At 54.5% G+C, this 26834-nt stretch overlaps 2 protein-coding genes across 9 annotated transcripts in view; one reads left to right on the top strand and one right to left on the bottom strand.

Annotated features, from left to right (window-relative positions):
- KIAA0513 (KIAA0513 ortholog) overlaps nt 1-1540 on the top strand; it is a 54304-nt gene extending 52764 nt beyond the window's left edge. For all 8 annotated transcript variants that reach the window (XM_031436587.2, XM_031436584.2, XM_031436582.2 and 5 more), the window contains one exon: nt 334-1540. In XM_031436587.2, coding sequence (XP_031292447.1) covers nt 334-383 — 50 coding nt within the window. In that variant the 3' untranslated portion in view covers nt 384-1540. The remainder of the gene's footprint in view (nt 1-333) is intronic.
- A 5037-nt stretch (nt 1541-6577) lies between these two features.
- CIBAR2 (CBY1 interacting BAR domain containing 2) lies at nt 6578-24213 on the bottom strand. The gene is made up of 11 exons (XM_010986329.3): nt 23887-24213; nt 23119-23308; nt 18115-18224; nt 14848-15082; nt 13120-13188; nt 12932-13033; nt 12817-12822; nt 11944-12048; nt 8975-9088; nt 7609-7716; nt 6578-6879 (listed from the first exon to the last, which is right to left on the bottom strand). The coding sequence occupies exons 3-11, from the start codon at nt 18141-18143 to the stop codon at nt 6769-6771; spliced, it is 879 nt and encodes a 292-aa protein (XP_010984631.1). The 5' UTR covers nt 18144-18224; nt 23119-23308; nt 23887-24213; the 3' UTR covers nt 6578-6768.
- Nucleotides 24214-26834: the final 2621 nt, after the last annotated feature.

The raw sequence follows: 26834 nt of genomic DNA, 5'->3' as shown, positions 1-26834 counted from the left end.
CATGTGCCCCTCCATGGTCTCCAGGACGCAAGCCTGGCTCCTGTGATGTGGTTCATCTGACCACACCAGCCCTTCTCGGGGTCCCCAGGGGGCCTGTGGGGCTGCCCTCCAGAGCATCATTTCCACGGTAAGATGCATCTGGTTCCGAGGAGCCTACTTCTGGTACGTGTCTGAGGCCAGCATGCAGCACGCTAGCAGCTGAGGGCTCTGTGTCACCACGTGCTCACCCTTCCCTGGGAGGTCCTACTTTGTCATTGCCCCAAATGAGAAGAGCGTGACCGGCCTGTCTGCATCGCCCTCTCTTCCAAAAAGTCACGCTGTGTTCTCTTGCAGAGCAGTACAAGCTGCTGAGCGACCACATCGAGCAGACGGCCACTGAGTAGCCGCGAGAGGTGGCCCAAGACACCCTCAGGACTGTGGCGCACGCCACTCTCCTGGGCCAGCGGCTGGCCGTCACTCCCCTGCATGGCATCGGCAGCACCTGGAGCCGCTCCACGCCGCCCTAGAACTAGCGGTTAGAAGATTCTGGTCGCCCGTCCTCCCCGCCTCCCCTCTGCCTGTGTCTGCTCCCCCGTCCACGTGCCAAAGTGTCCCTGGGATTACACGGCTAAAACCGAGGTGACTGTCCACACCTCTGGCATCAGGCCTGTGGCCGAGACAGAGGAGGAGAGAGGATGCCTGGTCCAGGGCAGGCGCAGTGTCAGTCACAGCCTCCTGGGGGAGAGGGTGGGGCGTCCGTGGGAAGGAGGGGTGAAGGCAGCCGTGAGCCAGCACATGCTGGTGACTCGGGGCAGTCGCGGGTGACGATCCGGGGTCCTCCCCTGCAGGGATCTGGGGTTCTTCTCACAGTCAGGGCTCATGCAGAGGCGGCAGTGGGCCTCTCTGCATCAGTCTAGGGCTGGTGCTGGCTCTTCCCCGGCTCCCCCCTCCATGTGACAGGGACTGGAGTGACAGGATCCTCAAGGAGGAGAGAGATGGGGACAGAGGACACTTTTTCCTGTCTACAGAAGGCCCGGCCGCAGTTGGGTGTGTGTGAGTGCTTTGGAGACGTCACAGGGAACCTAGGGGCCTGTGTCAGGCCATCTGAGAGGTTCCTGGGCTCCTGGTAGCTTCCTTCTGAGCAGAGGAACTTCTGCCATTCGATCCTGGGGGTACCCTGGGGCTGTGCACCCCTTGACGAAGCACAGAAAAGTTTTTTCAGCAACTTCAAGACAGCCGCCCTTTATGAAGCACACAGTGCTGCTCTTGATTTCAAAAAAGACAGAAAGGTCTGTGTCAGTGCTACAGATGGCGGGGCAGGGGCGGCTTCTGGCGGCGACCGCTTGAGATGGGTTAGTAAGCGCTTGGGAGCCTCCGCCCCCCGCCCGGCGGCCCAGGGCCCGGAGGCTCTGAGGACTCTGCGGATGCCCCTGGCCGGCTTGTGCCGGTGCCCGGGAGCCGGAGCTTTGCTCCCTGGGGTTGCACCGGGCACAGCCACCAGTCTGAGGGCGCTGGGTCTGACAGACAGGCTTCCAGCATGCCGGCTGCCCTGCTGTGGATACTCCATCTGCCTGGGTCCCTCTGTCCGCCCCCAGCTCGTGCTGTCCCTCTTGCCTTTGTCCCCGTCCTGTTCTCCCTCCCACCTCCCCCGGCTCGCCGTCCAGTCGCTGTGTCCTCTGGAGCACAACAGACCATGCCTGGTCCTCAGCTGTCTCCAGTGCTCAAGGTCTCCCTCGTGCCCCGCTGGACTGTTCCTGGGTGTTGAATGAGCTGTAGGACGTGTGTCTTGGTGATCACAAGAGAGGCGACATGAAGCATGGGTGTGACGTGCTTCTCCAGGAGGACTGGGGGGCTGGGGCTTCAGAAGCTCCACTGTTTTTATGATGATGTGTGCGTGTGTGTGTGTGTGTGTGCGCACGTGTGTGACGTCAGCCTCTCTGGCCCTGTCACTAAACAAAGCACAACTGTGTCACCAGTTTGCCAGTCCCGCGCGGGGGCAGGTCACGCAGGGAGGGCACCCCCACCCTGATGTCTGGCCCAGGGATAGTGCATGTCTCCAGTGAATGCATTTCAGAGAAATCCCATCCAGTGGCCAGGCGTGCAGGCCTGCATGCCTCCTGCAGGTAACACAGCCCCTCCTGAGACCTTCAGCTGTAACCCCTGGGTGCGCTGTGTTCCCTCCAGCACCCCAGCAAGCCCCTCGGGGGGCGCTCTCCCCGGCTTTCCTCGTCATTTCTTAGTGGTTAGTTGAAATGCATTAAGACTTTATTCTAAGGTGCCCAAAAGACTTATCCTTGTATATATCAGATTTTTGTATGGATATTTGATTCGGTCTGATTTCTCGGGGAAGGGATTCGGTTCTGAGAGTCTTTGCAGGAGTGCTGGGGGGTGCAGGGCAGCTCTCTCCCCCCTGGGGGCGGGGGCTGGGAGGGCCCCCACAGCCTTGGAAGGAAATGCAGCTTTGATGTCTTCAGTTTTTTCCAAGCACTTTAACTTCACAATGATCTTGAGACTTTTTTTCCATATAGGCCTCTTGAAATAGCAATTAAAGTAGAAGTAAGGGTTGCCATGGGTTCTGCCCCCTCCCCTTGTTTGTGTAGATCTAGCTGCTCAGAGTGGAATTAGTCTGACCTCTGAGGTGCTACCTGTCATGCTCAGCCCCACGAGGGGACACTACAGAGTGACGATGTCGAGGTGGCTTGGAGGCTGCTCTGCTGTCTGTCTCCTGTTGGCAGCTGCCATTGGCTGGACATTTCACTTTGGAGTGTCTGGCCAGTGTCACCAGAGGGGACACGACATCCCGAGTGGAGGCCAGCAGCTTGCTCACTGAGATTTCCTCTCTGTGACACAGTCTCTTCCCCCCGGACCTGCCAGAGCAGACCCGGAGCATGCTTTCCAAGGTCCCAGTGCGCAGAGAAGTCTCACCTCGCCAGACACACAGGAGGCTTTACAGAAATAGCTCAGAACTCTGAGACTCGGTGCAGGATGTGTTGGGTCGTATTCAAGAAGAGAGTTTCCAGTCCCAGCAGGTTCGGTGTCCCAAGCCAGGAGTTTCGAAGGTCTGCATTAGCAATGGAATTTCGGGTTTCCTGCTGTCTGTCCTTCAGGGCAGTGTGAGTCGTAGGGAGCCAAAAACAGTTCACTCTTCCAAGTAAAAAGTCCCCTACTTTGGAAACAGGGTGATATTGAGATGTGGCTTTGTATGTTTTAGGCCATTATTAACAGTTTTAGCAATACTGATAGATGTTTAAGAGACCACGTTAATGTTCAGATTGTATCTACGGGGTGTGTGTGTGTGTGTGTGTGTGTGTGTGTGTGTGTGCGCGCCTTTAACCAAAGGCAGAAGAGAGCCAAGTTCCAATATTGTGAGTTACTCGTAAAGTGAAATGGAGTAGACCATGATTTTCCATTTGCCAAAAAACAAAGCAGGCCCAGGAGCCCTTACCAAAAGGAGGACTAGGAAGAGTCCAGTTGCTGAGTTTTGTGTCCAAATAAACCCTGAGATGGTCCGGGTAATGGGCAAGCCCCTGGGGTTTAGGACAGAGACCCTGGGTGGGTGTCAGAGAAGCCACCTGGCCTTTCTCTTCCCTCCTTCCTGGGAGTGGAGGCCAGGGGAGCCCACACCCTCCTGCCCTCCCCGGTTGGACGGCAGGGTTCACTGCTGTGCAGAGAAGGCGACAGCCCCGAGGTTTGCTTTTCTGTGAACTGTTTCCTGTGGGTTAAGCTATCATCCCGAGCACCTGGTATCCCAGCCTCCCGGTGCGAGCAGCACGGCGCCCACACCACAGAGGGGTTTGGCACGGGTTTTGTTTAACCATAACCAGAGGTCAGGCAGCTACAAGCCTGACCCTCCTGGCCCTGACTGCACCCTGACTAGTTGGCTTTTTAATTAGAGGGGATCTGGACAGAGCCGCATGGTTAGATAGCTGTATTTACCTGATTTAGATAGTGTACCAAATCACCTTGAGACAGCTGAGCAGCCAGGGGGCCGAGTCATTTGCCAGAACAGCGGGGAGTTCGGGGAGCAGGGGCCGAAGACAGGAGGTCGGCGAGGCCCAGTCCCCACCGCGGGAGAGGATCCAGCTGGGGGTCCCAGGGCGGTCTCTCGTCTCGTCTTCCTCAGTTCTTCTCAGCCCCCGAGTCCTTCTCGACCTCCCCTCCCCAACCTTCCAGTTCCCTTGAACCACTGCCTGTCCGACTTGGCCGTCTCACCCCACCTTCCTGTAAATCATTTCTTCCTTTTTATGACTCTCGAGGGTGGGTTTCACTTGGAAGGCTTTCAGCTGAGCTCCCCCAGGAAGGGGACTGTACTGGTGAGAAGCAGCCCTGATTGACTGGTGTGCAGGGTGCAGACCTGGGGCGGAGCCAGGTCTACCCAAGCCACACAGGCTGCACATCCCATGTACTTGAACTTGTCCTGGTTGCCGTGTGGCCTGAAGCAGGACTGTAGGCCCTCCAGATAACAAACGGGAGAAGCATCTCCAGATGGTTCATGTCCAGGAGTCCCCTCGATGCTGAGGCTCTCCCGGGGGCAGAGTTCCCCAGGCCTCGTTCTGTGCCAGGCCTCCCTGCTGTCCTCGGGGAGGGAGGCACCCACAGTGCGCACCCAGCCTGCCTGGGCCCCTGGGTGACCTGGCACAGGCCTGTGCCCCCAGGTGGCTGATCCGTCTGAGCTCTGAGCTTGAGGTGAGCAAAGGGCTCAGGAGGGGACCCTCCCCCTGGCTGTGTCCTGGGAGTTCAAGGAGGGCAGTGCTCCCACCAAAGAGTTCTTGATTACTGTTGAAAGGGGGAGCCTCATCATTTCCAGGAGAGAGCCAGAGGGTCTGGCTTTGCCAGTCTCCCATCACTCCCCGCAGGACCTCTGGCCTGTGCTGCAGGGTCAGACCCAGGTGCTCTCCCGAGCAGGACTGGGGTGGGGGCTGAACTGGAAGCAGGGCTCCTGATGGTGAAGCCCCTTGGACCGCAGTCCACCCTCGCCCTGGGGGCTGCGATGTTCCCTCCTTGGTCTTGGATGATGTGCTTGTGAAAACGAAAGGGTAGCGTGCGGCGGGCTCAGTTCCCACACACATTGCTGTGCTGGAGGCTTCAGTTCTCCTCCCCGCAGAGCCGCCAGCCAGCCTGGGGCCGCCCCTTCCGTGGACGCCTGGAGGAGGACAGGTCAACACTAGGAGATGCTAGAAACCCAGACAGCAGACACACATCCCCTTAAAACGCGTGAGCATGGGAGAGCTTTGCCACCCTCAACTGAGGCTTCTGGCACTTTCTGCAGGGCTCTCCTGCGCGCGTCCTCTGTTTCTTTCCTGTCATCTGTCTCGGACCTGAACCTGCCGTTGCCACACCCACGGTTGCCCTTAGTGGCCCAGAAGTAGGGGTCAGTGATACAGGTACGTGATGTGTTATGTGGACAGTTATGCAATTCCGTGTCCCATAGGGTGGTGTGCTACAGACTATATTTTAAGGTGGAGAAAGTGTCAAGGTTGAAGATCTCAGAACAGTGCTAAAATCAAAGCTGTCTCCTGTGAAGAAAAAAAGTATGTCTATATATTGCACCTCAGATTGTCAGAAGGTGGAAACTGAAATAAATTATCTTTAAAAAAAGAAGTCAGCCTGTTTAATTTTTGTTTTCACATATCCTTGAGGGCTTTAAAAAAAAAAAGAATTTGCAGTCTTAGTGACAGCGGTGGCTTTTCAGAAGAAAACATCTTTTTCTGGGGTCACATAGATGCTTCCTCACTTAGGCTGAGCGGCCAGGTCTTGTGCAGACGTGTGTGTGTCTTGTGGGAAATCTGGAAAGGGAGTGCCCCCGATCAGCAGAGTCCCCTGAGCTGCCGCCAGGGCCGGGCCTCCAGGAGGCTCTCACCTCTTTCAGCTGGGACCCTGATCCTGCCCCTCCTCTGGGCCCCGCTGCCTAGCTTCTTGCTTTTGGGGGCTGCGGGTGGGCTTTAAGTAGAACTAGATTACCGCTCCCGCCAGACACAAACAGGACACCTTTATCAGTCCTTCCTAACTTGGTTGATAGGCAGCTTTTGTGAAATGCTGGCTTTCTCTTTTTCTGATGATAAGAGGTCAGTGGCCCCACGGTCATCCCTGCACCTCATGTCCCTATGTTGTGGGTAAACTGAGTACCCCCAACACTCACATGTTAAAGTCCTAACTCCCCGGACCTCAGAATGTAGCCTTATTTGGAAATAGTCTTTGCAGATATATTCAGTTAGGATGAATGGGGTGGACCCTAATCCAATATGACTGGTGTCCTTATAAAAAGGGGACATTTGGACACAGACATGGGGAGACACCATGTAAGGATGAAGACAGATCAAGGTGATGTGTGTACAAACCAGGGAGCACCGAGGATGTCTGGGAAACACCCAGAGGTCCTCCTCACAGACCCAGAAGGACCCAGCCCTGCCAGAGCCCTGATCTCGGGCTTGGGGCCTCCAGACTGTAGGGGAATAGATTTCTGTTGTTTGAAGCGCCCAGTGTGTGGTGATTTGCTAAGGCGGCCCTGGAGACTGATCCACTGAGCTCTCAACGTTAACACAGGCTTAAACACCCGGAGCCCCGGTCATAAGACAGGAAGCGAGACCCGGCACGAGTCAGGGTGAGATGCACCCACATTTATTGAGCACCAGCTATACACCAGGCACCCGGCTGGCACCTTGATCCCCAGAGCGTCCTGAGAGTGATACTCTCCCTGTCGTACGGATGAGGAAACAGAGGCTCAGAGACACAGCAGAGCCCCCAAGCAACCAGCGTCAGCCCCGTTCCCCCGTCTCGGGAGTTCTCGTCCTAGTGGTGGAGGCCCTGCCCCTGCCCCCTGAGGTCCTCCACGGGGTCCTCGGCAGAGCTGTCCTCGCTCTCTGCTTCTTTTCTCTGGCTTCGCATGGTGCTCTGAGCACTCTAAACAACAACAACAACAATATCACAGCACTAATCATAATGATGGTGACAAGTATGGATTTCTAAGTGCTTCGGGAAGGTCTGTTCACCTACCACCACGATGCTTTGAGGGGTTACTATCATTCGCCTCACTTTGCAGGTGAGGCATCTAAGGCACAGAGAAATTAAGGAACTTTCCCAGAGTCACCCAGCTTGGGAGCAGTGGGTTTGGACTCAGGCAGTCTGGCTGGGGACCATACTTCCTTCACTGCCTTTAGAGAGAATTATCCAGAAAGCATGAGACACCCCTTGCCCCCTATTCGCTGGGTGACTAAATCTACCCTGACTGGCATGATGCTGCTTAGCGCCCTGATTTATCCCACCTGGTTGAGCACTCAAGGGTTTCCCTGCAGGAATATAAACGTGCCTGACCACAGGCCTTGCTGGGGCTCATCAGGTAGCAGGTAGTTCGTGCACCGCATTTCTTTCCGAAAAGCTGAGACGTTCTGAGCTCTGAACACGCGGGCGGGGCCCTGGGAGGCAGGAGTGCACACGCCCCCAGACGCCTCTAGGGGGCGCTCGGGAGCCGCGGCGGCCACAGGCACGGGGGCGTGGCTTCCTGAGTCCGGTTCTGGCCGGTTCAGTCCGCCTCAGGCCGGTCCTCTCAGCAGCTCTTTGGATTCCGGCTCTTTGGTGGCCTCTGGACCCTTCACTTTGTCACAGGCCTGACGCCCCACTGCCAGTGCTCACCTGGGCGAGAGACCACGGAGCAGCCGCGGCCGGGCCGGTGTCCGTGAGCGGCCGAGCGTCGCGAGGCCCGTAAGGCCTGTGAACTCCATGCATCTTGGCTCTAAAATCCTGCCGGGAGGGTTGAATCCGCTCAGGAAACAGAAAGGAGTGTGAACGGGAAGGAAAGAGGGCTGGACAGGATGGCGGGCGCACAGGTGACTGCCGGGCCCCCCACCCGCACTGGGAGCCTCCGGTTCCTCAGTCTGTTTGAGCTACAGCAGCCTTGTAAGTGGGCGTTATCACCCCATTTTACAGATGGGAAAGCTGAGGCCCAGAGAGGCTAGGTAACACGTCCATCGTCACATAGGAAGATTAGAAATCACCCTCCTGCCCCCCAAAATAGGGTAGAGATGAGTGACTGCACCGCAGCTTATCCAATCTGCATTTAACGTCTTATGGTGGTTTTAAAGCTCATCCACAAATTCTTTGACACTTTCTCCCATCAGGAGCTGGACTGTAATTCTCCCCTTGAATATGGTCTTTGTGAAGCTCAGATACTTCTGAGGTTAGGTCACAAAAGGTGACACAGTATTTCCGCCTGGCTCTGTCTCTGATGCTCGCTCTTGGAGCAGCTGCCACGGTGGGAGAGGCCGTGGTCAGTTACTCCGGGTGCAAACCCCACTACGGACCCAGACGGGGCGGGCCTCGTCGGGGTACATCTCATACCACTGCCCAGGGCCCCCAGCTCGGAAGGACTCTGCCGTCTTGGAATTCTTAGTAATTGTTGAACAGAGGGCCCATGTTTTCATTTTGAACTCTGAATCACATCGCCTACTGGCTACCCAGATGACAGCCTTCATCAACGAGACACGAGTGGGAAGCCTTGGAAAAGACTCAGCCCCAGCTACAGGCTGGCTGAAGGACCCAGATGAGGATGGCGCCGCTGAACCCTCCAACCCCAGAACCAAAGAAGACAAACACGGTGATGTTGGCTGACTTACACCACCAGGCTTGGCGCGTCGCGTCAGAGGTAACTCAGACAGCTTACTCTAGATCGCGCTCAGATCAGAGGAGGAGGATGAGCACCTTGTCTATATGCAGAGTGCAGCGAGCATCTCCCTGGACGTGCTTGTTGTTGTTGATTCATTTGTTTTTAAACACCCAGGTGACAGTGAACATGGTGATATCCCAGAGAGACAGTGCGGGGGCCATTACCTGCCCCTGGTCTGGCGCCAAGGGCCAGCTATTTAATGCACTTCAAGAGAATGAGCCTTCAAAGTTAGAGAAACTGCAAAATGTTGCCAACAAAAACTGCTTCTATCAAGACACAACCAACTTCAAGGTCAACCCCACACCCCAAATAAAAGATGGGGTGTACATGACCCACCTCCAGATCTCTCTCCAGATCGTACCTCTCCAGAGTCTGGAAGGCGCTGGAATATACCTCCACCGCTTTGGCATGGAAGACCATCTCAATGGTCACGAAATCCGACAAAATTTTCTATGGGGAGACAAGCCCGGATCAGCAACGCTGTCAGGACAGCCCTGGGGTCACCTCAGGCATGGACAAACCAGGAGGTGGGGGCTCAGTTGTCCTTGTGGGGCAGGTCCTTGGCAGGGAATTTCAATGTATTATTTCAAATTAGTTTATTTTTGTTTGAACACATAATGCATCTCCATAGTTCAAATGCTGCCTTGCACAGGGATTGTTCCAGAAATGTGTGAGGCCTTGTTTCTTGGCAAGGACTTTCTGAAGGGCATCCTGCTCTCAGCTCTGTCATCCTGGGCTCATCCACTCAGCCTTTGCTTGTCTCACTCTGCGGACAAGTGTTTGCAGGCTGATGCCTACAAACCTTCAGCCTCTGTCACCCACAAGCTGGAAGTGGGTCTTACCAGAGAGGGAGGGGTTACTGCTGGTAGACATTGCTCGGCCCAGAGGCCCCACGACCTGATCAGCCAGCTTGTCAAAACATTAGTGATAGAGAGGTAGGCTTCTCTTGATCAGATGGTTCAGCATGGCTTAGTAAACTCTTACAGAGATCCTACTGCATGCCTGCCTCCAGTGGGGGGCTTCTACTGTGTGCAAGGTCTAGCACAAGCTCCTACTGTGTGCCAGACCTGAGAGGAGATCCTACTGTGTGTCAGGTCCAGCACAGGCTCCTGTTGTGTGTCCCGCCCCAGTGTGGACTTCTTCTGTGTGCTGGACACAGCACAAGCTCCTACTGTGTGGGGAGCCTTAGCAGGACACAGGCTTGGTGCTAGGGGAGGATCCTGCAGTTTGGAAACGCCCTCTTCACGTCACATGGGAAGTGCCTGGGTAAGGTGGGCCGAGGAGGTCTGTAAGCTGACCTGGGAGAGGGAGTCCAAGGCTGTGATGGAAATCCCTGCCTCCCCGCTCCTCCCCGCCTGCCCTGGGAGGCGGTGCTGGCAGTAACACCTGTGAAACAAGGCCTCATCCTGCCCTTTACTGGCGTGTGGCCCGAGTCAATGACTTATCCCTTCAAGCCTCAGTTTACTCATCTGCACAGCAGAGACCAGAGCGGTCCCAGTTCACAAGGCCCTCCGAGATTCAGTTACTTCAACACCAGCCTCACCCGGGAGCTTATCAGAAATGCAGGTTCTCCGGCCCACCCGGGCCCACGGGATGGGACTCCACGGCAGGCTGGTCATCTCCATTGTAAGGAGCCTTCGAGGGGACTTCTGATGCCTGCTCAGGTAGGGGAACCCCTGCATGAGAGTATTGCTTACATTCTTTTATAGGAGTCAGAGAGTTGTTTTGTAAATGTGATCATTTTCTTAGAATTGCGATCTAAAACCAATATAATGATAATCATTATTTCAAGTTCTGGTTTTTATTTCTTTTAAAAATTTGGAGGTTTGGATAAGTGTCTCTTATCAGTTTAACCCCTGGATGTTAAAAGATGCTGGTTTTAAACTGCATGTTCTGTTGGCCCCTGACCGTAGAGAATGTTGGGTGCTCTCGCTGACCCCCCAGGAGTCCTGCTTTTAGTCCTCATGAACATCAGGTGTTGGACACTGGTCTGCTGTTGGACACTGGTTTTAGGTTCTGCCTGGACATAACAGCTCGGGCACTAATTACCACTGTTTCACTCACTTCATTCGTTCGTTCATTCTTTTGTTCATTTCTCAAATATTTACTGCATGTCTGCTGAGTGCCAGGCCTGGGGCCTGGTACCCAGGACTCAGTGGGGAACAAGACAGGCAGGGGTCTGCCCTGTGATGCTGACATGCAGCGTGGGAGCCAGGCAGGGAACAGTGAGCTCTGTCCCTGCTCTTATGGGGTCTGCGTGATCTGTCTCCCCCAAGGGTGTCAGCTCTATGAGGACAGGGCCTTGCTTTGTTGGCTATGGTGTCTCCAGCCTCAGACATAGCTCCTGGCACATAGTTGGTGTGTATTTAAACATCTGTTAGATTCAAGAGTGAATTAAAGATACAATGAATCCACCTTCTAGGATAACTGTCCCCCGAGGGAGCAGGGCAATGTGTGCTAACAGTGGGGTGGACCAGGTCTGGGGGTCCAGGCGAGTCTCCCTGAAGGACAAGGAGGTATTAATTTGATGCAGAGTAAGGGCAGAGCCCTGCTGGTAGAAGGCACAGCTTGTGCAAAGGCCCTGAGGTATGAAACGGCTTGGTGCGCTTGAGCTTGGAGGGGTATGTCCAGATGAGGCTGGAGGGCTGGGCTGGGGCTTCTGGAGACTTGGGGGGAATTTCAGCCTTTATCCTTGGAATGAGAGAAACCACGGGATGGTGTTAAACCTAGGAGTAACAAATCAGAGCTGTCTTTTGTGAGATCCCTGGGGCTGCAACTTGGAAAATGGACTAAAGGGGGAGTCAAGAGGGGGTACAGGGGCCTCTGTGACCATCTTGCCCTTAAAGACCCTGACTCCCTGAGGCCTCTTGTAAGAGAGGGGCTCTGGGCCCAGGATTCTGGGGGCATCGGGTTGGGGTCTGGGTGACTGGGGCTTCACAGAGGGGAAGAGGCAGTCAGGGCTAGTCCTATGCAGACAGGAAGGGGGCTAGGGAAGACAGACCCTGCCCAGGTCTCCTGGATGGTGGGGAGCCGTGCTGGGTGTTGAGAGGGCTGGGCTGCCAATGCTGGCTTCCAGGCAGGACAGCTGTGCAGGACAGCTGCCCAAGCAGCCGGCCTCTTAACCCCCGCGGCCAGGATGAAGCCAGGATTAACTGTCCTAGGAGCCTGGGCTCACACACACACGCACACACACACACACCATGTGCACACACACACACCATGTGCACACACACATGGGCACACTCACCAGTTCTCACACAAGAGGCAGCCCAGAAGACTTCCGCCTGGGGACCTCCCACCTCTACCTGTAGGTCCTTTAGCTTCTGCTTCTGGAAGGCATTGACCGTCTCCTCCAGCTGGTGGGTGGTACGGCCGGCATCCACCGAGGCTCTCTGCACACAGGTCTCCGCCTGGCCCCGGAGATAGAGGGTGTCATGGGGGCTCCATTCTCGATCATTTTCTGTCCCTTCACCCTACTTTGGGGCCAGCTTTCCTGTGTCATGGGCATCTCTTGCCAATTTAGTCATTGACCATGGCAAAAGGGGCAGGTGCCGCTTGGACAGACTCACTTGTCAGCTGTGTGACCTCGGGCAAGTCACTTAACCTCTCTGAGCCCCAATTCCTGCAAACAAGGGACAGTGATGAGGCCTGCTTCTGCAGGATCGTTGCAAGAATTAGAGTGGGCACCACCGAGATATTATTATAACAGGTACTCCACATTCACTGATCATGAATTCCTGCAGGTAGAAAGGTTTTAGGTAACTAATTTATTGGTTCCTTTGATTGACATCTGTATGACCGACTCCACGGTAGGCCGGCAGATGAAGGAGCTGGATTTCAGAGCCAGGCGCCCTCAGGGCTGAGTTCCAGGTTTGTCACTCAGCTCCCTGCGTGACCTAGGGTGAGTCACCTCTCTTGGTTCCCTCACCTAGACGGCCCGCCTCGTGTGAGCAGTGAGCACGTTACAGACCCGCGGAGGGGAGTGACTCCCTGACTTGCTGCGTGGTGTTGCTGTGGGGAGGGAACCCAGTTCTCTCAGACCCCAACCAACCGCTTTCCCAGCACCTCAGACTCCCGGCTCGAACTCAGGGCCCCGCACACACCTGCCTGGGTGAAGCTCACCTCACCATTTTGCGAGGCCATTCATTACCTTCCCCAGACAGACGTGTCCTGCTCACCTGGGACTGAGAAAGGTGCTGTTAAGGAGCCAGGTTAACCCGCAGCCCCTGGGGTGGCCCCTGCAGCCCCCCTCCTCCCCGGGAGCACGCGGTGCCCGGCCTCATGGAAGGATACGATCATCTGTCTGTCCGAAGGGGACTTCTGTCTCAGCTTCTCCAGTTTTTCCAGTTGTTTGATCTCATGGTTCCGGACATGTTTGAATTTCTTGATCTCAGCCTAAGGCAGGAGTTGGGCTGTTTCCTGGGGTCCCAGCCTGGCCAGCCTCTGATGCGGCCCACCCGCAATGCTGGGCCCTCACTCACCTGGGTCTGCTTTATCTGTGTCCCGTAGAGTTTCAGGGGGTTGACGACCTTGAACTCCAGCCTCTCCACCTGGGGGACCATGGACACACAGAGAGTCAGAATGGGCAGAGCCACGGAGGTGCTGGGAGACTTCGCGGCCTCTGACCTGCATTTATAGTGTGCCATCTGCATACCCGGAGCTGCACCATGGGCCCATGGGGGACAAGGCCAGGACCGGTTACCCTTCCCCTACCTTAGGGTTGAGAGCACCAACCTGGGCTCAGGGTGCTGCCTCCCAAGGGCTGGGGCGACACATTTCATATCACTGAGCCCTGTTTCCTTGCCTGTAAAATGGGTATGACTGTGCCCAGGGTTCATGGCAGCTCAAGGGGACCCAGCACTATTTCAGTTCTCGAAACTGCCTTAAGGCCTTCCAGGGGAGGGTGACACACCCGCCTGGAACGTGGACTAACACGGAATTCAGAGGTGACTGCTCTGTGCGGCCCCTGGGACACGGCAGGGTCGGCCAAGGCAATGCCTCGGGCCCCTGCATCAGTGCCCAAATGCCCAGCCTAAGGCTAGACACTCGAGTAAGCATGTCAGTAACAATAACAATGGTCACAATGACAGCTGGTGTGGATCACACACTTACCCTGTGGGGGTCACACTAGAGCAGGTGTAGGGGTGCCCCCAAGGGTTCCTTCAATCACCCATCGCCAGGCCCCACCCCAGAGGTTCTGACTCAGCAGGTCCAGGGAACCTGCATTCCTAACAAGTTCCCAGGTAAGGCTGATGCTGGAGGATGGTCTGGCCTGCCAGATGGGTCAGGGGGGCCAAAGTCCCCACGCAGTCCCAGCCTCCTCCTTCATCAGCACTTATGGTGCTTGTAAATGCAGATCTAAAACTCATGAGAATAATAGCTTTCCCAGGTACGGAAAGGGAAGGGGACTTGCTCCCTCCCTTTGCTGGCAGCGTTTCCTTTAGAAAACTTAAAATTGTAAATCCTTTCTCTGTCCCTTTGGGATGGATGTCAACCTTTTGACAAAGACGGAAAAGCCTCTGGCTGGTTTTACACCAGGAAAGATCAGTCATCTCTGCAAACGTCAAGGATAAGAGCGTCTCCTGGGGGTCTGCCTGGCGCCGGGCTCCTCACCTGCCTGCCTGCTTGTTGAGGGAGACAAGGAGTGTTCATTTTCTTTGGATAAAGACAGCCAGCACAGGTGGCCACCCAGTCACCAGGTGGAATTAGGAAGCCCTGTGTGACAAAGGGTGCTGTCCCCTTCCCAGTCCTCGGGGAGGCCCCGTCCCGGAGGACAGTTACCTCCCGGCTCCAGAACGTGCCCACAGCGGCTTCCTCCTGTGTGGCTGTCAGAGGAGCGCGGTTTCTGCCTTTGCCGTCACTTGTCTGATCCCTGTGACGTGCACTGCCTTGTGGTTTGATGCTTATTCAGTAGAAAAGGTGTTTCATTCTTTTCTGCCATCACAGAGAGGATTTTTCTGGGCTGGCTGGAGGTTTTTATTTTTCATTGTTTCCCTAACTCCCTGCAGCCCCCTTTCCCCCTGCTAAGCCTTCGGGCTCTCAGTCCTATAAACCGAGGTGTGGCCCTGGGGAGGGAGTGGTGTGAGTGTCCTCCCTCGGGGACACCTTTGCAGGAGACATGTCCACTGACTGTGGTCCCCACCAGTCGGCTCCATCCCTCAGACCCAGTCAGGCGATGGGGTCTGGCTCCTCTGGGGCAACCCACTCACCTCAGCCTGCCGGTAATCCTGTACTTTGGCCAGGTCCTCTGCGAAGTTCCTCAGGGTGGTCCGCATCTCCAGGTTCTCAGTGTTGGCGAAGTCGATGAGCTGTTTGACCAGCTTGTCGGCCTTGTCTCGCAGACGGGCCGTCTTGCGGGTGTAGGCAGCCAGCAGCAAGCAGAACTGGCCGAAGTACTTCTCGGCATTGGTCACCGTTTCCTCCATCACCCTCACCTGGCAGTCCCTGGGGAGTCGGGGGCCTGAGGGCCCGTTCTGGGCAGTGACGCTCAGCCAGATCAGGACAATGACGCAGGGGTCACCCACCTATCGCCCCCCTCCTGAGTGGCAAGCCCTAGGCCAGGTGTCTCTTCCCCGGGTTAACGCTCAGTTCTTGGGTCAGATGCGGGAGACTGGCAGGGTCACAGGGCTGGTCAGTGGCCAGACAGGAATGCAAACGTGGGTTTGACTCCTCACCCAACCTCTTCCACCCTGGGACCCTTTAGAGGGGCTTTATCGTCCCCACGGAGTTGGGCCAGATTGCAGCCATCCTGGCGGCCGCAGTGTCTTCCGTCTGAAACCCCCCGATTCTGTCTTTACCCCCAGCTGTTGAAATTCTCTCCTTTCTCTAAACTGTAAAGCTATTTTTTTTTAATTAAAAATTGGGGGGGGGGGGGGGCGGGGGAACCGGTTTTAGGTTTACAGAGAAACTGAGTGGAAAAGACAGAGAGTCCCCAGATATCCTCTCCCCAGCACCTGTGGTTCCCCTGTTATTAACAGCTGCCCTCAGGGGCAGTGCCTTTGTTACAAAAGAGAAGCCAGTTGTGATATGTTCTTACTAACTAAAGTCCCTCCTTGACATGACGATTCCATCTCTGTGTTTTACGTTCCATGGGTTTTGACAAGTGCTTGAGGCCCTGTCTCCATCGTCACAGCGTCACAGAGAGAAGTCTCATGGCCCCAAAGACCCTGTGCTCCACCTGTTTGTCCCTCCTCCCTCCCCCAGCCCTGAACCTTTAGCTTGTCCCCCTGGCTCGAAGCTTATCACTTCCTGCCGAGCTTGGTTTTTTCGGGGTAAGGTGGGCTGGAGCTGGCTGACACATCTTTATGTGCTGCGAACCCAGTGCCTGCCTGCCCATCGGAGGTGTTCCATGAAATAAGATAGAGTGAGCGTAGGGCCTGTTGGATTTCATCTTCCCGAGACAGCAAAGGGAGCGCAGCCTCAGGCCCTCACTTCCCTCCCACCCCACTGCACCTCCTTCCAGGTGGTCACTGCCCCTGCCTGTCTCCATTTGACCAGGGCGCCATCCCCCTGCCCTCTAACCATACCTCTAAAGCTGGAAGCTGGAAGGAGGGCCCTTGTCCTCCCCCTGACAAACCCTAACTGCCCTTCATGGTTTGCAATGCACACGGCAAGCGTTACTCTGCAAGCAAAGTAAACGGAGGCCAGAGAGGTAAAGCGTATTGATCCAGGTCACATAGCCGGCCGCAGTCTCTGTCCCTCCAGCTGGGGTCCTGGGACCCTTCAATCAGAATCACCCTGGGGCACAAGTTAAACCTGCAGATTCCCAGTACACCCGCCCCCAGACTTGTGAACCATACTCCCTATGAGTAAGGCCCAGGGGGGTGCATTTTTAAAGAAGCACATTGGGTGGTTCAGAGGTGCCCTTGGTATTGCAACCTCCCAGAAGAACCAGGCATGGAAACAGCCAGGTAAAAAGCCGATGAGATGAGAGGTAGAATCAGGCTGCAGGCAGTGGGGTCAGGGATGATTCCACAGAAGGGTGGTGCCTGATGCGGCTTTGAGGCATGAAGAGAGGTTTCCCAGGTAGAGGTGAGCAAGGAAAGTTGGATACCCCAGAGCTGTGGGCAATAATGCTGGAAAAGCAGTCAGAGGCCAGATTCTGGAAGCCTCCATGGTCCCGGGCCCTGTCCTCCCTAGACCTTGAGGTGGGCTTGGTGTAAGTGAGAGAGCACCCTTACCACCGCCCCCTAGCAGTCCAGGCTGCCCCATCTGTCTTGGTGCATCCGGCCCTAAATACCTGGCCGCCACCTCCCTCCCAGCCGGGATCAGCGCAGGGCCACTCACCTGAAGAGAACAATGTTCATTGTGACCAGAGCTGGCAGCTGTCCTGGTCTTAGGGAATAAGGACAGAGCCCCAGGGGTCCTTCCCAAAAGCCTGGGAGAAGCCGCACAGGGCTGGGCGCAGCTCTGTGGTCCTGGCTCCAGAGACGCTGCCACCTGGTTGCCAGGCAATGTGGCCACCCACAGTCACCCTGGGAGGAGCCTTGGCTGGTTGCCTGGGCAGCCTCTCTCAGGGCCAGCCCCCGAGCAAGCGGGTTAGGAGGCTACCCCAGGTGGGGTCCCAGAGGCTCCTACTTTCCACATGGAGGTGGAGGTGCTTGTGAACTTGGCAGTGTTGGGGTTCGCCAGGAGGTGCAAGGACTGGATTTTGGGCTGCTCTCCTGGGACTCAGCCCCGGGCCCAGATGTGCTGGTGGATCTATCGCTGAGTCTCCTTCTCCCACAAGGAGGTGGCCTGGCCTCCCCAGGCTCCTCGGAGAGCTGGCTGTGCGGGGCAGGTTTGTGAAGAAGCACAGAGTGAACCTGGGGGGTCCCGAGGCCTTGTGACTGATGGAGGGGATGGCACTCACCCACAGGAACATCTTAAACATTTTTATCATCATCTTATTGGTTTTGTCCCCTTATGATAAAAACTGTCTGCTCATTATTAGAAAAAAAAAACCAAAGAGAACACAAAAAGGAGGAAATATAACAGCACGTATAAAACTGTACTAACTTAAGATTAAGTACAATCCATTTTGCTAATTGTAAGATTTGTGCAATTCAGTGTGCCTCCACTTTACCTAAAGAAAAGAATATGAAACTCACAAGCACAGCAAGCATGAGAGATGGGGTGGGAAGAGGGGGAGGTAGAACAGCAGAATGTTGGTAACTGTAGCCTCTGATACAAATCTGATACAAATTTAAATAACCTATAACGAAAAACTGTGTGTGTGTGTGTGTGTGTTTGTGTGTGTGTGTGTGTGTGTGTATAACTAAATCACTATGCTGTACACCAGGAACTGACACATTTAAATCAACTCTACTTCAATTAAAAAAAAAAAAAAGTGGGAGTTGGGAATCAGGAGGACAACAGAATCTGAGACATTTCACTTTCAAACCTAACCTTTCCAGTGAGCCAACTGCAATGGTCAGTTTTCCATGTTAACTCAGCTGGGCCAGGGTATCCAACCATTTCATCCAACGCAAACTCACGTGTGTGCATTTGGGAGATGTGGTAGCATCTGCAGTCAGTTGGTTTTAAGTAAAGAGGCTGCCCCTCAGTAATAGGGTCGGGGGAGGCTTCACTCAATCACTGGAAGATCCTAAGAGCAAAACAGAGGAGGGTTCCTGGAGATGAAGAAATTCCGCCTCAAGCCAACAGCGTGAGCTCCTGCCAGAGTTTCCAGCCCGCCCTGTGGATTTGGGACTTGCCAGCCCCCACATTGCATGAGCCAATTCCTTAAAATACATCTCTTCATGTATCCGATTAATTGATTCTGTTTCTCTGGAGCCCCCAGCTCTTCTAGGACCCCGAGGGGCTGCAAAGCCATTTCAGGTTTCTGCCGCTCTGGGAGGGTGGGCTTGGCATTACAGGCAATGGCCACGAGAGGGCAGCAGAGACCACCTAATGGGGAATCCCCGAGTGGCGGGCCGAGGGGACTGTGTGACCTCAGGAAGCACATCCCAGAGAAAACTGCCTTTACCCATGAGGGGAGAAAGAGCAGCGGGTTGGAGAGGAAGGGCAACGGGTAATTCACATCTTGAAACTTAAAGAACTAAGGAATGGAAACCACCTTTTGTAGGGCCACGTGGAGACATCTTGTGGCCAGAGAGGGAAAAGCTGAGGTAGTGGGGAGAGGGGAAAGTCGGGGAGAGGGATAGGGTGCAGGGGCTGAGTGAGGACAGAACTGGCCCTCCCTCCCCCTCACCCACCCCAGGCCCCTTCACTGCCCTTGGCCACAGGGGCAGGCAGGTCTGTGTCCTTGAGAAAAACTGCACAAACCATGTGCACCCCTCATTTAGAGCCCATGACTCTCTCTCTTTCCTACAAGTTAATTTTGCTGAACCACGAGAGAGACAATTGCAGACATCCTGACCTTTTCTCCTTGCAGGAGAAAGTTCATTCTCCTGCAAGACCTCAAGTGACTACACACCCAGGAAGGGACAGGGACGCAGTGCTGGCATCCAGTACTCTCTCCACTGTCAAGTTTTCCCATCAGGTGCTCACTGAGTGTCTCTCCCACCCCCAGGCCTGGGCTGCTGGTGGGGACGTGTCTCTACATAGGCAGACAGGTCCCTGCCATGTGAAGCTTTTGCCCAGGGGCCCAGTCCAGGCTCTTCCCTCCTAGCTAGACCCCAGGGCAGGCCAGGACTCCTCTGAGTGTTGATTTTTTTCATCTGTGAGGTGGGGACAGTAGTCATCCACCCTCATAGGGTCCCCTCAGGAAGGAAACGAGATGGGGCTGGGGAGGGACCCTTGGTGTCCGGCCTCCGTAGGATGAGGCCGGATGGGTAGGATGGGCAGGATGAGGGTGGCTACCAGTGCCTGGAGGGACCCCATCCCCACCTGGGGGTCTGCTCCCAGATCCAATGCACCAACATTTTTTGTGTAGCTCAGAAATGAATTAGCTTTTTTTTAGCAGCTGCATCACAGCGAGCTGGCATTCTACAGGCTTCGCGAAGCCAGCAGGCGGGCAGGTGAACTCCAAAAGGGGCACTGAGTTGGGGCTTCTGCAGACCCCACAGTTGGCAGTGGCTTTGCAGCCCTGTCGGTCCCCAGGGTTTCTTGTAATTCAGAGCCCGGCTTGGGGGATGTGCTCAGGCCCCACTGGGACTGGGGTCAGGCAGGTGAGTCTCAAGTGGTGGAAGCGGTGGGGTGGACTCTGTCCTAGATGGGCCCGCACAGGGGGCATCAGGGCAGCCGGAGAGGTAAGGCTGGAGGGGGCGATGGGGAAGGTTCCTCAGTCGTGCCAGGCCTTGAATTGGCAAAGAGCCCCTCACACCCCAGATTCTGCTTTGGCTGACTTCTGACCTCCAAAATACGAGATAATAAATGTGTGCTTTTTCTAAGTGGACCAGAGGACTCATGGGCCCACTGATTGTGGAGCCCTCTGCCCCCCTATTGGTCTTTCTCACGCTCCTCACTCCTGGGCCTGGGGCCTAAGCTCCAGACGGGACCCCTGGTGCCTTCCTGAGTGGCCTCTGCTCCTACTCTTCCCACTGCCTGAGCCCACAGACCCCCAGACAGGAGGACCCCAGAGCCAGAGTGCAGAGTCCAAATCCGGCTCTGTTGGGTGATCTTGGCGGCGGGGTTGAGGGTGGGGCACCACCCTCCCCGAGGCTCAGCACCCTCCCCGGGTAACGAGGGTGGCGTGCATCTACCCTACTGGGTTCCGAGGGCGTTATGAGAAATAATGTCCGTAAAACTATCCAAATAATGTCTTCGTCACGGTGTCTGATGGTGTCAATGCTTACCAGTCGTCCTCTTCTGATTCCTATCTTTGGGTCATGTTCAAATGCCTCCTCCATCTGAGCTGTGCCCTCTGGCCCCAGACAGCCCTGGTATCCCATGGACCAAGGTGGATGGTGTGATCACCTGTGATGACAGCGTAGTCACTGACATTCACTGGGCTCTTATTCTGAGCCAGGTGCTGGGCTGAGTGTTTTATGCAGACACACAGCGACTGTCAGTCTCACCTCCGAGCCCCCCAGCCTCTCTCATACAGCAGGCGCCCTACAGCCCCTCTGCAAACGACTGCAAGCCACTCTCCAACCAAAGGATGGTGCATTTCTTAGGAATAGTTTGGCCACAAATCAAAGGAAACCTCAAATAACCATGGCTTTAAGAAGATGGAAATTTCTTTCTCACTGTAGGAGGCTTCATGATGCTAGGGCCCAGGTCTCTCCTATCTTGTTTTTCCTATTTCTAGAGTTGCCCCTGTGTTCCAAAGTGGCAGCTGGAACTCCAGTCATCACATCTACCATCCAGCAAAAAGAGGTGGGGCAAAGAAGGGCATGCCCCCTTCTTTACTTAAGTTGTACACATCACTTTGTGTTCGCATCCCACTGGCCAGAACTTAGTCACATGGCCACGCTTAGCTGCAAGGGAGGCTAGGAAATGTAGTTTAGGCTGCAGAGCCCACATCTGGCAGGGTACACCTCCACCAACTCCCCATGGATTCACAGCCACTAAACCTCAGCCTCGGGAGACTCGATGTGGACTCCCTCAGACTTTCCTGGCAGGGCCCTGACATCGGGGATCTGGGGAACTTGGCAAACACCCAACCCTGTGTCTCCTAGAACTCAGGGCTCATGTGCTGAGCAAGCACCAAGGACAGACCTGATGTCCCATCTTTCTCCAAGCTGGCGGTGGCCTCGGGTTCCTCGGGCTCAAGATCATGTTTGTGGCATGCCTCGCTGCCTGTCTGCAGTCTTGACCAAACAATTAGAAAAGGGCTCTCAGATTTCTTCAAATGAGCAGAAGGAAAGAAAGAATCAAAACTAAAATATGTTTCTCTTGGAAAACCCAGGGGTGATTTCGAAACCGGGTGATGTAGGAAGTCAGGAAGGGGTTGGAGTAGTTGCTATCTGAGTCTACCAAACGGAGAAAAACTCAGGAGCACTACTGAGAGAGGGCCCTGGAGGATGGTAAGAGGGGTTCTGGGGAGGAGGACTCATGAGTCACGGGGTCAAGTCCTGCCTTGGCTGCAGGATGCTGTGTGACCTTGGGCAGGTCACTTCCCCTCTCTGAATCTCAGATTCTTATCTGTATAATGAGAGGGTGGGACCAAGTGTCCTCCCATTTCTGCTGCCCTGGGGATCAATTCCACATCCCGGAACACCCTGCGCTCTGACCCTGTGTAGCTTTCTGATAAGCAGAAAGTCCTCAGCCTGTAGCTCAGGCTGCCTGGGGAACCGTGGCTCCTGGAGCCCAGCCCCAGCTCCACGTGAAGGGGCCTCTCTCCTCTATTCTTTCTCATCTGCTGGACTCCTGGCAGCACAAATGTTTCCTGAACAGGAAAGCCTTGTTCCCTCCCAGGCAAGGAGAAGACAATTTAGGAGCAATTAGCAGCTCCCCAGGAGAAGAGACACAGGGAAGGATGGTGGGAAAGTAAAACCCTAAGATGCATCTTATTCATATATTTTACACAGCTTTTCCCCCCTAATTACAGAAAGTCCAAAAACATAGGTAGAAAGTGTGGATGGAAAAGCCAATAACCCGCATCCAGAGATGCCCCTTAGCTACACCGGGGTGCATGTCCTTACCATCCGTTTGGTAAATAATTTATACCATTTCGTGATTTCTACATATCACAGGCATGCCTGGTTTCTTACCAACTCTGTATTGGTCTAATTTTTGTTATTTTTTTCGGCTTTTCGTTAAGAAAGATTTCAAGTACACAGAACAATGGGAAATATAGGACATTATAAATTGTGTACCCACAGTCTCAGTTCAAATACCACGAACGTTTGCCAGTCGTCAGCCTTATTCTTGTGGTTGTATACATTCCATGACAGCACTTGTACTCGGACCTGGTCAGTTACCGAGCAAACATTTATGAAGTGGCTACTCTGTGCGCAGCGGTCTCCTAGGCACGGGGACCACACCAGGGAGCAATAGTCCGGCATTTGCCGAGTGGATATTCAGTGGGGAATCTTTGAGATCACGGAGCCATCAGCCAGCAGGTGAAGTGGAATTTCTAACATGCAACCAGCCTTCCTGGGAGCTCAGGGCACCCTCGAGATGGGTGAAGGTTCCCTCTGGGGACTTTTGACCCATCAGTTTGAGGCCCATTTCCTCAGTAGGAGGGAGTCGCCAGGGCCTCCCCCAGCCAGTGGGAAACCAGTGCCAAGTGGTCCAAGGCTTTTATCAGCCATGTCTCCCCAACAGCCACCAGCCATGGGTAGGATGTGACCACAGCAGGACCCAGCCCAGTGGCCCCCCAAGGCTGACCACATGGCTTAGCATTTCACAGTCCAAAGCCAACAAACAGGAAGGGCCACAGGAGAGGCAAAAATGAACTCACAAAGTGGGGTTGATCCCATTAAGAAAAAAGTGCCGGACTGTTGATTTTCTTTATTTTGGTGCTCAAGTGTCTCTTGTGCAAAACGTCAGTGGTTGTAAGTGGCATTTTTTAAAATGTCCTCACTTGGCAAAACGAAGAGTTGGCAACCCTTTGTTGGTTCCCAAAATGGGGAAAGAGAAAAACGACTAACCTGTGACATCGAAGAGCTGGGAACCACCATCTGGTGCACCTCTCACACTCGCAGAGGGTGGGAACAGCCAAGGCCTACATCAGGGTGTGGTGACCGTTTGCACCTCTCTGACCTGCAGCTTGACTTTCTCCCTGTCCAGACTGTCCCCGTGTCCAAAGGCCCCAGGCTCGAGGGAGAGGGGCAGCATCACCTGGGAGAAGGTGAGCCACTGGCGTCAGTGAGGGAGACGGCTCAGGACGCTCAGGGCTGCTGGGGGTACGGTTCCCTGGGACGTGTGACATGTGCACCTATCTCCCAGCCCTCTAAACAAGGAAACGAAGGCACAGAACGGGGTGGGGTCTGTGCCCAAGGAGATTGGAGCTGGGCCCCAAAGTCTCTGCCTTCCATCTGCTCAGTCCTGATTTCACCCATTAGGAAAATTTAAACATAGTTATTTGGGGGAACTGATGCAGATAAAATGCCTTTTTATTTGGCCAAGCCAGAAACATTTTTAAAAAGCCTCCAAAATGAAGAGCTCCCTGTCACAGCATTTTATTCCAGGAAAAACACTGTAACACACACACACACAGATGACCTCGGGGGTGGGTGCCAGCTGTCCCCTCACGCTGACACATTCTAAACGCTCAGCATCCTTATTTTGCTTTTCTGTTGAGTTCCCGTTGGCCTAGGACTCCTAGCCTACCTTTGGGGGACAACCTCAGCCAAACTGCTTGGTTTGAATCTCAGCTCCTCTGCGCCCCAGCCCAGAGGCTGTGGCAAAGGTCTTACCTGCCGCGGCCTCAGTTTTCTCATCTGTGAAGTGGGAACAGTAAGACAGAGCTTCGACAGGGCCTGGTGCATGGTGACTAGTCCGGAAATGACAGCCGCTTTGCTTCCCGGTCCTGGAGCAGGGGCCTGGCTGGGCTCAGCACCGCGGGGAGGAGGGGGAGCGAGAGCGAGGAAAGTGGGAGGGCGTCCAAGATCAACTCTGCTGACTTCAGGCTCCACTGAGGCCGCGGCCACCGTCCAAGCCGCCTCCATCAGAGGCACCGAAGGGTGACCGCCCCTCGGGCTCCCTGATTCCACAAGGACAACTCAGCCTCTTCCCTGGGGCTGCACAGAACTTTTTCCTCTAAACAATAAGCGTGGAGCTCCTGTGCTTCCTCCCTCACAGGGCGGCATCGCACATCCGCTGCGTTTGGCGGAGGTGGACACTGCAGAGGCCAAGGTGCGGGGGCCGGGCCCGTCTGGGAGCAGAGAACTGCAGTGGTGGGGCGGGGGAACTGAGACCAGGTCCCTCCCAGGGCAGTCACTTTGAGTGCGCCACCCAGCCCGGCGGGGCCTGCGGTGACACGTTAATCAGAACGTGACGAGAACATGGAAATTTCCACTGGATGCCAGTTTGGGTTTGGTTCCTTGGACTTCTGAGTGATAAAAAGTCTTTAAAGCAGTTGTGCAGTCAGGATTTGTGTTCACATGTGGGTGCTGAGGGTGGTCATAAAGTCATCCATTCATTCAACACAATTCTTATTGAGCGACTGCTCTGGGTTGTGGGCCAGGGGACCACGATGGACAAGTCAGGTGTGTGCCCTGACTTCCTAGAGTCTCAGTCTAGAGGGAGCCCCCAGTTACACAGGGGCATGGCAGGCCCGTGGGCAGTGAAGACTGTGTTCAGATGATCTGGCAGAAGAGGGAATTAAGAGTTAAGAGCCCCCACTGGGATGGCTACTAGCAAAAAGATGGACAGTCACAAGTGTTGGCGAGGATGCAGAGAAATCAGAACCCAGGGAATGGAAACTGGTGCAGCTGCTTGGGGAGATGGCCTGGCAGTTCCTCAAAAGGTTAAACATAGAGTGAGCATGTGACCCAGTCATTCCACTCTAGGTCTCTCCCCAAGACAAATGAAAACGCCCACACAAAAATGAGTACACAAATGTTCACAGCAGCACTATTCACAACAGCCAAAAAGTGGAAACCCAAATGTCCATCAACGGATGAATGAATAAACAAAATGTGTCCCTCCGTGCACTGGGAGATTATTCAGCCCTAAAAAGGAATGAAGCCCAGGCTAGGACGTGGATGAACCTTGAAACATTGTACTTGTGAGAGAAGCCAGTCGCAAAAGACCCACATATTGTATGATTCCACTCAGATGAAATGTCAAAAGTAGGAAGGTTCATGGAGACGGCAAGTAGATTGGTGTTTGCCGAGGTGGGGGGTAGGGAGTATTGGGGTGACACTAAAGGAAATAGGGTTTCTTTTGGGGGTGGTGAAAATGCTCTGGAATTATACCGTGGTGATGGTTACATACCCTTGCGAATATGTTTTTTTTTTTAAACTGCTGAATTGTACATTTTAAAATTGTGGATTGTGTTGTATATGAATTCTGTCTCCATTTAAAAAGAAGCATAGAGAAGGGCCAGGAAATGGGAGATTTCAATCTTTCATGGATCTCTCCACCTGTAAGTCCTGGAAAGTATATAGAATATTCATTCCTTTTAAATTTTCTGGGTTTTCAAAGGCCACATAGCTGTGGCCCCTTCTTCAAGATCTCTTTTGCTCTGGGTTATTTCTGTGGCCTGGGCTGTCCAGGGAAGGTACTGGCACATTCTGAGCACTTACTGTGCTCAGAAAAGACAGGTACATTAGAAGCAGCAAGGATGTCTGTCTTTCCTTTGGAGATCTAAACACCATTCAAATCCTCTGCGCTTCAAAGCCAGCCCTTGTTGGACCTTCTCAGTTTAAATGTATAGCCTTTGAATGAAAAGGAACAGAGAGGGGACTGCCAGGTACTGTTGGGCAGGTTGTTCACTGTGCAAGCAGCATTTATTGAACATTTACTATACACCAGAAACCATACTGAGCTTATTTTCTATAATGAACTTTGTTTAATTTTCACACTCAACCTTGGGTGAGAGTTGTTATCCTCAGTTTATGAAGGCAGGAGCCTTGGGAAGATTCGTGATTCCCCCGAATTCATGCTCTTTTCACGGTTGTGCCAGGAGGGATGCAACTCTGGCAGGAGCCTGGCCTTCCTGCAAAGCAGGGCCTACCTGACTCCTGGGAGGAGCCAGGAGTTCTCCACCACCCAGGGAGTGCAGGGAGCCTGAGGTCTGTCCAGAGCTGGCCTTGGCCGGCGGAAGTGCAGTGGTTAGACATGCGCATCAGAGGTCAGCAGGACCTGGGTTCAACCTTGCCGGTTCTGTTCTTGTGCAAGTTGTTTAATGTCTCTGGTCCAGAATCCTGTGCTGGTCCATTAGTCCATCGGGGCAGGGGCCCAGCTGTCCTGTTTGTAGCAGTACCTGGCGCCTGGGACAATGCCTGGTAGGGATAATATTTTTAATATTTTTTTGAACAAATGAGTGAATGAATGAATGAATGAATGAGTGCTACTTAGTGCCAGGGTCTGGGCTGAGACTGCAGGATGGGCCTCTGGAATTCACCAGACCCCTCATAGAGGAGGCCATAGCCCCCAGGTGCCCCATCCTGGCAGAGGTCGGATTCTCCATGGGTGGTCCTGCGCTGGGGTGTGATCAGCACAAAACCCAGAAAACACTGCTGGAGGGGCCCCTACGTGGCGGGGGAGTGCTGGCCTCTCCCCTTTCGGCCTTGCCGGCGCCGTGACCTTCCGCACCTGGCCCCGTCCATCTCACTGGCTGCCCTGGGCCGCCAGGGAGCTCGTGGCTGCCTGGCTTGCCTTTCACACTGAGAGGGGACCTTCTCCGTCTGCTCAGCCT

Source organism: Camelus dromedarius, chromosome 23 (assembly GCF_036321535.1).
Source record: "Camelus dromedarius isolate mCamDro1 chromosome 23, mCamDro1.pat, whole genome shotgun sequence".
NCBI classification, from domain to species: domain Eukaryota; kingdom Metazoa; phylum Chordata; class Mammalia; order Artiodactyla; family Camelidae; genus Camelus; species Camelus dromedarius.
This window is presented reverse-complemented; position numbering and strand designations above follow the sequence as displayed.